The following is a 14156-nucleotide window of genomic DNA, read 5'->3' as shown; positions in this document are numbered from 1 at the left end:
TAAACAATGTTTTAAAAACTTGGGAAGCACCAACAAAATGTCTACTTTTTGTTTCTGGTTTTAACATGCTTGTGTAAATTTGAGAAGTACTGCACACATTAGCAATCTTTCTAGTTCACACACACCCCTATCTAAAAGGAGAGTTTTAAAGTAGAGAAGAGTTATAGCAACTAGGACACAGAGTTTACTAGTGTCTATGTGGGGATTAGGAGATGGTTTCACCACCTCTGAATCCAGGTATGACTCTCCTCTCAGAGGATAAACAGAAAACTATAGAACTCTTAAAAAAAAAAAAAAAAAGAGCACCAAATCTTGGATTGGTTTTTATTTGGGCATCTCACAGTGGTAGGAGCCACTCTGTCTTCAGAACAATCACATCACAGGAAAAGTGTCAGTAAGGCTGTCCAGAGAAGTCTGACCAGCTGAATCTTATTGCTTAAAATACACATATTCACAACACCCAACAAATGGCAATGCGCCGAACACACTTGTACACATGCAAACACACAGGAATGTGTCAGCATTTGGCTAATCTTCTAACTGTAGCACCAAACCCAACTCACACCCGTTGTCCTCATTCAACAGGAAAACCAAGATCTCAACCTCTTTTGGGAGGTAAGAGGAAGTAGTTAAGTTTAAACACAACCTCTCTCCCCTTTCCCCCTCACCCCCAATTCCCACTCTATCACCAACCAGCTGACCCTTCAACATGGGCAGGGCTCTGATTCCTTGACCACAATTTGGTCACTGTTGATAAATCAAGCCCAATTTCACCATTTTATTTCTTTTCCTCATGTCTCAGAATGGGAGACATCACTCTTGGTCTAGTGCCCTATTCCAATCTGAGGAGAAAAACCCAAGGAGACCACAGTGCGTCCCAATGTCCTGTTTGATTGAAACAGGATTCACTTTGGTAAAACTTGCTCGCTGTTCAGACATTTTATAGTGAGTTGCTTTGGGGAAAAAAAGATGAAAAGGCAATCGAGGACTTGTCATGGCTCTTTCATCTATATACTTGCTTAACTGTGATCAAGCCTCATCCAAGGGTGGCAGGAGCTCCACATGGGATTCTGCCAGCTGTCCTTGGCAGTTCTAGGTAAAGTCAGATGTCTGGGCAACAACCAGGCCAAGCTTGCTGCTGATGATCCAATCTCAACTTCAGCTAGTGACTCTGGGCCTGCTTTCTGTCCCTCGAAGTCATCAGCACCATACCCTGGGGCCTGGGAGCCAAGGCCCAAGAGCAGCATGGGGGAGCAAGAGGAGGTGACAGGAGCTCAGCAAACAATGCTCACGCAGACACGTCTAGACAGGATTCCACTTACTGGAAAAAGAACCCAGACCGCCGGGGTTTAATGCAGTGATGTGCAAATTGCAACCGTGAGTAGAGTAAAACCTCTACATCCAGCAAAGTTTCTCTGGCAAAAACAGTGGACTGCCATTGAGGGCTCTGCTGAACACACCCAGGCATATAAGAATTGCCTAGGGCTTTTGCTCAGTAAACAGGTAAATGCTTAAAGTAAGTTCCCTTGGGAGAGCCAAAATTTGCTCTAAACATTTTGGTTAAGATGCGCACAATGGCTGCTTCAAAGTATATTCACAGGAAACACGGGGCTTTTGTACCCGTGGCTCACACACAATGAGACAGACACACACAGGTTATTCAAAAAGTCAGTGTATTTTGATTTTCACCTTGTTCAAGATGGATTTTGGTTTTATCAAATATAGTTGGGGTGCTTACTAACCCCCAAAGCCTTTCCCTCTCCCACTTTCTTCCCATAATGTCTGTGATCTAATCTGAACATCATTTGAGAGTGGGAGTGAAAAAAGGCAAACCCTTCTTCATATGGTCAGGACTGGGCCAGGGAATGTTAATCTCAGCTTTTGGTTTGCCTTATCTGCTCAGATTATTTGTAACAAAATCCTCTCAGTTTACCTGATGCCAAACTTTAGTAATAATGATCTGAGAGGGCAACTACTCATTGAAAAGCCAACCACTCAGACCTAAGCCGGGCACTTGGCCATACCTAGGTGATGCTGGCAAAGTACTAGCATTTAATAAAGAAAGAGGGGAAAAACAAACAAACCCAAACCATTTTATTTCTTCCAAGTGGTCAATATATTAAGGGGAAAAAAAAAAGGGATCATGGGATCCAAGGGAAAATACTGCCTAGGGAACAGGCTGAGGGCCTGGGGTTGACCCTTTTCAGGGGCCACTCAGCCTGTTTTGTCCGTTTCTTCGGCATACTAGTAAAGTGTGAAGGCACAAAGGCCATGGACTGGGGGAAAGTGAAGAAGATGCAAAGATGGGGTTGGAGGGAGAGATATTAATCATCACCTAGTAAGAATGAAGGCAAGGCTGGAGTCTCCCTAGAGCAGATGAAGCCCCATCCACCCATCCATAGCACTTCCATATGTAACAGTTTGCAGCCTCCTCTGCACCCACCCCAATAATTCAAAAGTAACTTCTCCCTGCACCTTCCAATCTCCCTGATGTAACAGCTTCTCTTTAGGTCAGGTACAGCCATGGTCCTCAGAGGCCTGAACCAGAAAGGGCCCCAGCCTGCCCCTTAATAAAAAGGGACTCTTCTGCTGCCCACCCAGGTACATTCATATTTTTTAGCTTAGTTTGCAGTATATGGTTTTGTTTTGAAGAAAGAACACTAGTAGAACCCTTTCAAGCTTATCTAGATTGAGGATGGCCAGAATCTCCTAGGAAAAGAAGGCTTCACTTTCTTCATTTCCAAAGGATTCCTGACAGTGACCATCATTTAGAAAAATTTGATCTGACAAACCCCCACATACATCCCAGATAACTGTTCTCCCCATTCTACCCTGCAATAACAAGTCTTTCCCAAGCAAAGATCAAATTCCAGCTCTGTGACAACTATGAAACCAGGTCTAGAGTCCACATGGAGCCCAGGCTAGGTTTTTTTTTTTTAATTTCCCCAGTGGTGGGACCCTGTTGCCTACTTACTAACTGGGATGTAATGGTTCTCTAAACCTAAAACCAAAGAGCAGAAGCCACTCCATTCCCAAGAACAAGGGCAGGGCCCAAGCCTGGCCCCTTGAACATATTTTTTAAAATGCACACCACCTGATGTGGGCAGGCAGGTGAGATGTGATTTTTAAAAAGAAGCTCAGAAGGGAGGTGAGGGGAAAGTGGAGCAGGGAAGAATACAGTGAGAGAATCAACACCTTCTCCCTCCATTCACCCCCAGGACTTCTGCAGGAGAGAGGCAATCCTACCTCCAACTACATCTGGGGGAAGAAGGGCAGAAATACAGATAGAAGAAAAAGCAGCAGCACTTTCCTTACCACCCAGTTAGACTCTTGGCTGCCCTGCCCTTCCCTCCCCATCCCCTGTCACTTTTCTAAGTTCTTCTCAGACTGGCCGGCTCTAGCTGGGAGAGCTGTTGCTCTGGGAGTTAGGGGAGTCCTGCTCATTGATCGTATTCAACAAGATGCACGCTGGCTGGCGGGGCAAGTGGTGGTGGCCATGTTCCCGGGCTTGCTCCTCAGAGAGGTGGTAGAGGCCCTCTTCCTCATCCCCAGGAGGCCTCGCTTGGCAGCTATCACAGAAGTCCAGGGCGCTGTCCAGGGCATCATCAAGGAGCCCGTTGAGTTCTTTGAGATCATCCTCATGGTGGCCTCGGTTGCAGATGCACACCTCGATGCCAGAGTCTCCAGTGAAGCGTCGGTGCCTCCCAGGTGTCTTGTCTTTGCTGTCGGGAAAGGCGCTGCTGTGCTCCAAGCTCTCGGAGCTGTAATCTTTCAGTAACTCCTCCTTACACTCTGAGTCCTTATCTAGAAAAGACCCTGGGTCACCCAGCTCCCCCAGACAGGCCCCAGAGCTGCCTGGCTCCATGCCTGAGGCTTTGGTAGCCTCTTGGTCCACCAGCAATGTGGAGGGCTCAGGGTCCTCAGTGCTTGATCTGGTGCTGTTCCTGCTGCTGTCAGGCACCGACAGTGGGCTCGTTTGTGCCTCCTGAAGGCTCCTGATGGGGTCAGGGCCTGAGGGGCTATTGCAGACAGGGACCACCTGTTGTTGCTGCTGCTGCTGCTGCTGCTGTTGCTGTTGCTGCTGTAGCTGTAAGGCACTGTATGGTGGGGGAGGGGTTGGAGGTCGGTTCACCACTTCCTCATAAGGAGGTAGTAAATAGTTTGGCAAAAACCCTAAAACGGGGAGGCAGGGAGGAGAAATTACTGCTTGGGCAATGGTTCCAGGATAGAGCTCAACACGCAAAGTGCATGTGCAACACTTCCCACCCCTTAATATGATGTCTACAATGCTCTGGGGGGTATGTGCATGGGGAAGGGGGGGAAGGAGGAAATAGGGGGAGAGAAGGGAAGACAAGGAGAAAGAGGGAAGAGAAAGCCAGAGGGAGAAAACTGGGGGTGGAGGGTGGGAAGAGATTTGGGCTTTCAAGGTCTTAAAAGGCCTTGTCTGGCACAACTCTGGGGGGAACTGAGTACCAAAGGAAATCCCTTTGTCCTTTTGTTTGACCCCACCCTGCCCCAAAGTTCCTGACAGTGATGCAGTAAATGGCAAAAGAGGGGGAAGCACACAGTACGTGCATAATACTAGCTGTTTTGATTTAAATGGAGTCATTTCCAAGTGGGCATCATTCAGACGAATAGGTCTATGCTTAGGAGCTCTTTAAAGTTGGAGCTTGGAGTGAGAATTCCCACGTGTGCTCTCAGAGCACCCCCTTTCTATTCTCTGCCCTGCCCCTAAATAGAGCAGAAGACCATGCACTGGGAAGAAGTCTGGCACAGGGGACACAGGGCTCAGAAATTCAAACTGTTCCCCTTTCTATGATGCTGATAAAAATGGTTGGGGGAAAGAGTTATCTTTCCAGGATACTAAGAGGCAAGAACCTGAACTAGATGGGTTTTAACCAACTTGAGATTCAAATGATTCTCTTTTGTTTTGTTTCTTTTTTTAAAGAACTGGGAGGTGGCTGGGAGCAAGCTGGTCAGCTTGCCATGTGAGAAGCCTTAGCTAAATTAGGTGCATCCTCTTAGAAAAGAGTCACCAAACTTCTTTGTTCTAGGAAGCTCAAATGCCAGATAGTCCACAGTGTCCTGAACCCAGATTGACCCACAGAATAAGGGGGCCAGAGAGACATGAAGATCCTTGGGATTAGAGGAGAGGGCCAGGCTGATAACTGGACAAGATAGCTTTGGGCTCTAAATTCCAGTTTATCCAAATCATGGTTCAGATGACCTCCTTCTCAGTGAAAACTGCCCCCAAAGTCTGGTAAAGGAGCAGAGGTCTAAAGAGAAACCACTCCTGGTCAGTACCAGTCATTGTCAGCTTTAGGAAGACCCTGGGATTTCTGAGAGCTGTGTCCAAAGCACTTGCTCCTCTCTGTGTGGAAGAAGCACTCCCCCCACCCTGATGCAGACCCCTGCTGTTGCTGTGTATTGAGTCTTTCCCCAATCCCCCCACAATTCCCTTGTCCCCAGACACCACATCCTCTGAGCCAGGCTCCTGGAGACCCCAGGCGGTGATGTGAAATCGATTTTCGATGTACGTACTGAAATAAAATGGCAGCGCTGAGTAGTTATGGGCTTCCCGGTAGGCAATCAAGTTAATTTCATGTTGCCGCTGCTGGGCCTGCAGGCGATGCTTGGCCCGACGGTGGTGGCAAACGCAGCAGCAGCTCAGGATGATTATAATAGTCCACACCAGCCAGAACCCTGGGAGCAAAGGTGGAAGAGAGAAAGAGGGAGAGAGGCAGACAGCCATGCACACAGTGAATATGGGCAAGAGGCAGACAACTTTCAAAACAACATTTCATAGCTACAAATCCCTTCTGGCAGGGTAAACTGACTCTGTAGCCCACCTGGGGAATCTATAGCCAGAATACAGATATACCTCATGGACTCTTGCCATGTTGACCATAACAGGAGTGTAAAAATCCCCCATTAGCTTTGGGGGACCAAAACAGGTCAGTCACTCCAAATATTTTTTTAGGAATAAGGAGGAATGGCCAAATTCACCATGGCCTCTGAAACCCTTAGTACAATGCCTTGTAGCATGAACTCCATGAGCAATTAACACTGGTCATCTGTTAGAACTGCAGACTCATTCTAGCAACATATTATTTCCTTCCCTTTGAGGGAACAGGGGGAAGGAGGAGAAAAGAGGTGGGATGGTGCTTAAGATTCTTCAAGGGCCACTAAGTAACAATGGATAGAGAACCAGGCCTAGAGTTGGGTTCAAATCCTCAGATACTTCCTAGTTGGGTGACCCCAGGCAAGTCATTTAACCCCAAATGCCTAGCCTTCAATATTCTTTTGCCTTTGAATCTATTGATTCTAAGACGGAAGGCAGAGTTAAAAAAAAAAAGAAAAAGATTTCTCCAAATCTCTTCATCTCTATTCCCTCCTTTGAAGACTGAAGAAAAGCAAACCTATTCCCCAAAAGTGAATGGGAAGACCCAGGGTTTTTAATTTCTCTGGTGGTCATGGCTCTATTAGCAGTCTGATGAAGCTATGTATGGATCCTTTCTAGAATGTTTTAAATGCATAAAACACATATTACAAAGGAAACAAATTATATTATAATACAGTTTCCGAAATATAGGATATACCAAAAGCTTTTGTACCGTTTCAAGCTTTGGCAGCTTGAACCTGCATGAAGATGTCTGGGTCACCCTATTTTTAAAAACAAATGTTCATGGATACTTGATATAGAGGATGTTTATTAAAAATGAAAAATAAGATCCAAACCACACAGTACAGCTAAGCTCTCAGAGTCCTAGATCCCACCTACTTATTCCAAAGCCTTCACAAATCAAGAGTTTTTCTTAATGATGGATCTTATAGAATCAGTATTTGGGCCAACTCTTTCAAACTCTGAACTAAAGAAGCCAAGGTCCAATGAGATTAAACACATTGCCTAAGGTCACACAGCTTGCTAGTGGCAAAAATGGTGTTGAAAAGTCTGATTTTTCTCCTATCATTTGCCAGCACCTTCCAGAGCAGATTCCCACAAGTTAAAAACAAGTTCTAATTTGCCCCAGGGCCCAACTGTTCCCTTAGACATGTACTTCTTTCTGATATATTCTAGTGCAACAAAACTGCCTAATACCAAGAAGAAGCTTTTCTAATATCTTCTTCCTCGCTTGCCAATCAACCCAATATCTTCCTTCTCTCCTCTGCCTCTCCACTTCAGAGATAACTCTCACAGGGGCCTGGGCACTTCAAGCCTAGCAGCATGCCTGTATCAGCCATTCTGGGGCTTTCCTCAAGAATTCCTGGATAAGTAGCTCATTTCTTGTTGTTCTTCCTATTTTCAGATTTTACCCAATAAAGTCTGAGCTACTTAAAACAAAAATTCAGAATGCCCCTGCTAATACTCTAAATCTGAGATTCTTTCTTTTTCCTTTTAAAATTCTCACCTTCTGTCTTACAATCATTACTGTGTATTGGTTGGAAGGCAGAAGAGGGCTAGGCAATGGGGGTTAAGTGACTTGCCCAGGATCATACAGCTTGGAATTGGCTGAGGGTAGATTTGAATCTAGGCCTGGCTCTCAATCCACTGAGCCACCCAGCTGCTCCCTAAATAGAGATTCTTAATTTAATCTGGTTCATGCCATGGATCTTTCTTTAGCAGTCTGGTGAACCTATAGATCCTTTTTCAGAACAATGTTTGAAAAGGCATAAAATTCAGAGGACTACAAAGGAAACCAATTATATATTAAAATATGGTTATCAAAATATTAACAAAATAAATTCATGAACCCCAGGTTCAGAAACCCTGCTCTAAGTCAAGAAATACTATCTTATTTGTTTGATAATACATATTTAAAGAGAATTTGAGAGTGAAAAAAAAATACTACTGAATTAAAAAGAGAAATTAAAGAGGCAAACACAGCCAGTCTCTGAAGGAGACTCTAAAAAGGATCTGTTTCTGCCCTGATTAGATTCTATATTCCCAGAAAATGTCTATTTATGCTAAAATACTTCTTGCCAAGTCCTTTAGGGAGGAGCTTCTACCAGATCTCTTCCTCAAGCCTCTTTCTGAAGTTACCCATCTGTAAACTCAAAGATGACAGCAATGAGTAAGTAGTAGCTGAGTAGTAGCTGTCTGTGAGCACTGGTGAAGGAACCTGTCTGAGCACTTTCATCGTCAGCAGGTGTCAGTATGTGATCAAACTTTCTCTGCCTGGCATCACCAGAGGTGGGAGAGGTGGACAGTAGGCCTCCTCTCTTTGACACTGAAAAGGTAAGTCTGGGGATACTGTCTCAGTTTGGAGTCTCTGCCCACCTCAGCACTATGTGATAGCTGGCATGGAGTCAAAAAGTCTGGGTTCTAATTCCAGTTCTGAAATTTACTCATTCAGCAGCCATGTAACTTCTCTCAGACTTAGTCTCCTCTTCTGTCAGATGGAGATAAACTTAGCTTGCACCCAGGGTTGTTGTGGGAAGTGTTACATGAATGTGAAATAATTTAATTAGGATCTACCTTTTGAGTTATGTGAGAGGCTTAGCTACAATAGTCCTAAAAATTAATCCCTAGATATCAAAGGGCAGTCATAATTTTGGAAAGAAAAAATATAAATAATTAATAATCACATGCTCAAATTATCCAATAATCAGAGAAATGTAACTTAAGAAAACCTTCAAGAGATCCTCTTATGTCTATTAGAGTGGTAAAAATAGTGCCTTCACTACCAAAAAAAAAAAAGGGGGGGGGGAACCTTGGCAATTGTTAGTGGAATTGTAAAGTGGCATGAGGATTTTGGAAAGTAATATATAAGGGTCACAAAATGGATCATACTTTGGACAGAATTCCTAGAACTTTTAACTTTAAAATGTTGTAGAAAGAACCTAACAGCATCAACATATTCCTAGTTCACAAGAGTAGCAGAAGAATTATAGGTCTGGAGTTGAATGGAACCCCAAAAGCCACTCAGTCCAATCCCCTCATTTTACACATAAAGCCCAGAAGTCAAGTGACTCTAAAGGTCACACAGGTTACATTGTTTGTCCTATTTATTGTAATTGCAAAAAACCCACAAACCAAACTGGAAACAACCCCCATGTCTAAAGACTAGAGAATGGCTGAAGAGATGTTGGCATAGTAATGTAACAGAATATTATGGTGCCATAAAAAATTAAATATAAAAAACAAAGAAATATCAAAGGACTTTTATTGTGTGGCCAAAGGACGGACATGTGAAGACCAGAACTGACTGCAACTATGTTTAAAAAAGACTCCACGGTAGCTCAGTGGATTGAGAGCCAAGCCTAGAGATAGAAGATCCTAGGTTCAACTCTGGCCTCAGACACTTCCTAGCTGTGTGACCCTGAGTAAGTCACTTAACCCCCATTGTCTAACCCTTACCACTCTTCTACCTTAGAACCAGAGTTTTAAAAAAAAAAGAAAAAGGCTTCAGATGGGCTTAGAAAGGGACACCAAATGACATTCTGTTAATTCAGTTGGTTCTATTTTGATAAATACTGAAGTTTTTATGAAAGATTTTATCCTTTGTTTTAAGTTTGTCTTTGTTGGTGGTTTTTAAATTTGTGAATAAAAACTGTTTTAAATCCTTACCTTCTGCATTAGAATCAATACTGTGTATTGGTTCCTAGGCAGAAGAACAATAAGGGCTAGGCAATGGGGGTTAAGTGACTTGCCCAGAGACAAACAGCTAAGAAGTGTCTGAGGTCAGATTTGAACCTAGGACCTCCATCTCTAGGCCTGGTTCTCAGTCCAGTGAGCTAATCAGCTGTCCCCAAAAACATTTTTTTAAAAATATTGTTCTATGTCCAAAGAACTCCATGCATAGAGAATCAAAGAAATACTACCTTTAGTATAATGAGGGGAGAGGAGAAAATAAGCATTTATATAGCCCTACTTTGTGCCAGATACTATGCTAAGCACTTTACAAATATTATCTCACACAGAGGTGAAGTAATTTGTTCAGTAAAATAAAACTAGTAAATGTCTGAAGTGGAATTTAAACTTTCGTCTTCCTGACTTCAAACCCAGTGTTTTATCCACTGTACCACCTCGCTGACTCAATGAATGAAAGGGAATAACATCATCTCTCATTACTAGAAAGAACTCTGAAGAATCCTGCAATAACACCTCCCTGACTCTCCTACCAGGTCTCTAAGCTCCAACCAGTGGGGTCAGACAGGGAAATAAGTCATATTGCTATAGAACTTATGAGTGTCATTAAGGCAGGGTTCTTAACCTGGAATCTATTAACTTGGTTCCCTTCCTCCCTGTATTTTTTTTAAACCCTTACCTTCTGTCTTAGAATTTGTTCCAAGGCAAAATAGCAAAAAAGGCTGGGCAACTAAGATTAAGTGACTTGCCCAGAATCACATAGCTAGGAAGTGTCTGAAGCCATATTTAAACCCAGGACCTCCCCATCTCCAGGCCTAGCTTTCTATCCACTGAGCCACCTTAGCCCCACTATCTCCAACTGTACTTTGATAACTATTTCAAAAAAACAGGCTTTCCTTTGTAATCCTTTGTATTTTGTATTACGTATTTAAAAGAATTTTTTCTGAGAAAGGGTCCATCAGCATTGCCAGACTGCCAAGGGGGGGGGGGGAGGGTCTATGATACAAACAAGGTGCCTCTGGTCTCACAAATCACAGAATCTCAGAGTTGAAAGGTGCTCCAAGAGTCATCTAGCCCTAACCAAGAGAACCTTTGACAACATCCCTAACAAGAATTCATTCAACCTTCCCATGGAGAGGTTATTGATATTGAGGCAATCCACTGAACTTTTGGACAGCTACAGGTATTAGGATGTTTTTCTTTATATGAAGCTTATATCTCTAAAAATTCTACTGCTACTTCTAGTTCTGCCCCATAGAGCCAAGGACAACAAATCAAAAAGTGTAATATCTCTTCCATGTGATAACCCTCCAAGTACTTCAAGACAACTATTCTCTCTCTCTCTGGAGTTGTTTTTTTTTTTTTTACATTATTATTAGTGGAATCAGGAGAAACGGCTACACAGATGTGACATCTGAGTTGGCCCTTTGTGAAAGAAGACACTGGAACTGACAGGTGATTTTAGTTTTGTTTGATCAAAGGCATGGAGATAAAAGGGAGGGCAGAATTGAAAAAGAGGAACACTGGGTAGTCTGGTGTGGCTAAAAGGTAGAATACATGAAGGAGAGTAACTTCGATGATGATAGCACTACAGGGGAAGGACAGCTTAATCAAGGCAGATGAATTCAGGTTTGGACATAACAAAGTTCATTGAAGTACAGCAGAGCATTCTACAGAGAGATGGAAATGTGTTAAGATGTGTAAAAAGTCATTGCTGTCTTAGCAACCAATCAACTTATAACTTATTTTCCCCATCTTTTGTTTTGTTTTGTTCTCTTTCTAATCAAGGTGTGAAAAAGTTTTACATTTAGTTGAAGTTCTTGATGAAGAAACACAATTGAGATTTTTTTCAGTGATAAATTCTACATATTTGTATTTCAAATAATGTTGCTCAAAACCAGATGTAAATTCCTCCTTTTTGGCTTAACGAATATTATTTATTCAGTATAAAATCTTTACACTATATGTTCCATATGTTAAGAATAAATGTACATTAAAACTTGGTTACAAAAACAACAAACCTGGAATATCTGAGAAATGGAGAGCAGTAGGGATACAGATTTGGGAGTCTCAGCTGAACAGAGTGATAGTTGGATGGTATTTTAAGGGTTGGAAAGAAGATAAAGAGATGGAGGAGGACTCAAAGAGGCAGAACCACAAGTACAAACCTACCTTTTCACCATAAAAAAAACAAACAAACAATGGCATCATCATCAAACAAGCCACACATTTCTATATCCTTTTAAAACAAAATTTGACTAGTTGATTTTGAAGATAAATCCACCTCTCATTTTTAGCTTCAATATTATATACAGAGTCCAAGTCAGAAGATGTGGGTTTGAATCTCTAATCTAGCACTTCTTAGCTGTGTAACTATGGCCAAATCACTTAACTTCTCTGAGTCTCAGTTTTCTTATCTATAAAGTGGGGGGTAATACTTATTACCTACTTACAAGGTTGTGAGAATAGTGCTTTAAAACCTTAAGGTACTGTATAAACACGAACTTCTGGGACAATTAAGGTTCAAGGTAGACTTTTTAATAAGAGGGGGGAAAATCCTTACCAATCCAACACTCTAGGACAGAAGTAAAGAAAAATGAACTTGACAGTACTTAAGGAAGACATGGGGGAGGCCAGGGTATGGAGGGCAGAAAAAAAAAAGAGAGAACTGGCAAAGTTAACCCAGCTTTGCTTTGTAAAACTGATCCCCTAAAGTCATCTCTCCACAGGAATTATTTTGAATTGATCTGTCTTCTTCCTAGGAGATAGCACTAGTAGTAAAACACATAAGAAGCCAACATTCTTCTCCAGTTACCTAATATAAGTCACAGTTTGCCTAGGGCGAGTAAGCAGATGCCTGTTTGCAAGGGTGAGTTAAGCCAACCAAAATTTTTTCTCAGAGTCTTGAGGGAAAAACTGAGCTAGAAGTAAAGCCAGTCTAGTGGTATGACTGGGCACTAATGAACAGGTTTTACTTAACTAAAAATATGTGGGAAGTGGGGCAGAAGGCATTCTGCTATTACCCACACAAAACTAACTAAAACAACCCATCCAAGTAAAATTGGCATCACTGTCTTCTAGAAGGAGAACTGTCTGGACTGATCCTTGTGGAATTGTGCAAACTTCTCATGAATTCTCTTTTCCTAACAAGATTTCACAAACAAGGAAAAAAGTAGAGTTTAAAAAAGAAAACTAAAATTAAACAAACAAAAAAAACACAACAAAAAGACTCAGAGACTACATTCTTTAGTGACTGCTTTAGAAGCTGTGACCTCATTGTGGGGAATCTTGTCATCTTTGGGAAAATGGAAAAATGTTTTTAAAAGCATAATCCAATGTAAGGACCAAGTCATGCACCTCAGAGTTCATTATAAGCTTGGGAAAATGTCACTGTTCTGCTGGTGGGAAATTCTCTTGTATTAAGCCAAAGTATATCTCCTTGATAGCCTCAGGGACTGATATCTGGCATATGGAGAAGGCACAGGGATATGCAAAAGTTCCCAGACACTCAGCAGAAATAGTTTTACCAGAAGGACTTCCTGACAATGCAGACAGGGCAAGGCACCTCGAAACTCCATATACTCTTTCCCTGCCAAAGGTCAGTTCTTGGGAAGTTCAGACTGTTAGAGGAGGTTTGATTATTTCACTTAAATCATTAGACAATTTACCAGTAGACATGAAGTTGTAGAAAAGAGGACAGATCAAGAAGGAATAGAGTGCTTTAATTTTTTTTAAAACCTTACCTTCTGTATTAGTATCAATTCTAAAGCAGAAGAGCTAGGCAACTAGGGTTAAATGACTGGCCCAAGGCTACATGGTTAGAAAGTGTCAGGACAAATTTGAACCCAGGTCCTCCCAGCTCCAGGCCTTGAGCTCTAACCATTAAGCTGCCTAGCTGTCCCTGTTTTTTTAAAAAAAAATTTAACCCAAAGTTCTAACACAACCCTTGACAAAGAACTAGATCTAGAGCAACTTTTCATTTCTGTCTATGCCTCTTGGAAAACCAATCAAAGAATGTCTATCATGGAGAAAAGATATAGAATGGTATATTATTATATTTTTCTAATTTTGAGGTAAATACTACTGACATACTTAAGACAAACTGATGATAAATATAATAGGAAATGGGACTATGGTCATTAAATGAATTTAATAACATTAAGTTTCATCATAATCTTTGAAAAATTCCCTAGAAATATTCTCCCTCTGACCACCACCCCACAACTATCATGTGAAAATGCAAATCAGGATAAAGTCATCTACAAAGAGTTTCTGTGATTACTCAAAGTTCCTCTCTAGTTCATCACTGAATAGAATTACTGGATTTTAAGAACACAGATTTAGACCTAGAAGAGATGTCTAGAAGTCATCTAATCCAATTCCCTCATTTTGCAGATGAAGAAACAGACAGAGAGAGGTTAAGTGTTTTGCCCAAAGTAACAGAATTTAGTTCTGAAATTAAGTAACTTAAAAGCCAATCCATGTGTATCTTCCAAGAAGCTTTTATCTTTGTATTTCCAGCCCCTAGCCCATAATAAGCACTTAACAAATGTTTATCGGTTACTTC

General features: G+C 41.9%; 1 protein-coding gene across 2 annotated transcripts in view; it reads right to left on the bottom strand.

The window, feature by feature from the left end:
- Positions 1–310: 310 nt before the first annotated feature.
- Positions 311–14156, bottom strand: part of WBP1L (WW domain binding protein 1 like) — a 70966-nt gene continuing 57120 nt past the window's right edge. For both annotated transcript variants that reach the window (XM_044665527.1, XM_044665528.1), the window contains exons 3-4: positions 5542–5703; positions 311–4173 (exon numbers count right to left, since the gene is read on the bottom strand). In XM_044665527.1, coding sequence (XP_044521462.1) covers positions 3398–4173; positions 5542–5703 — 938 coding nt within the window. In that variant the 3' untranslated portion in view covers positions 311–3397. The remainder of the gene's footprint in view (positions 4174–5541; positions 5704–14156) is intronic.

This window comes from Gracilinanus agilis, chromosome 2 (assembly GCF_016433145.1).
Source record: "Gracilinanus agilis isolate LMUSP501 chromosome 2, AgileGrace, whole genome shotgun sequence".
In the NCBI taxonomy this organism is placed as follows: domain Eukaryota; kingdom Metazoa; phylum Chordata; class Mammalia; order Didelphimorphia; family Didelphidae; genus Gracilinanus; species Gracilinanus agilis.
Note: the sequence above shows the minus strand (reverse complement) of the source record. Positions and strands in the feature narration are given on the sequence as shown.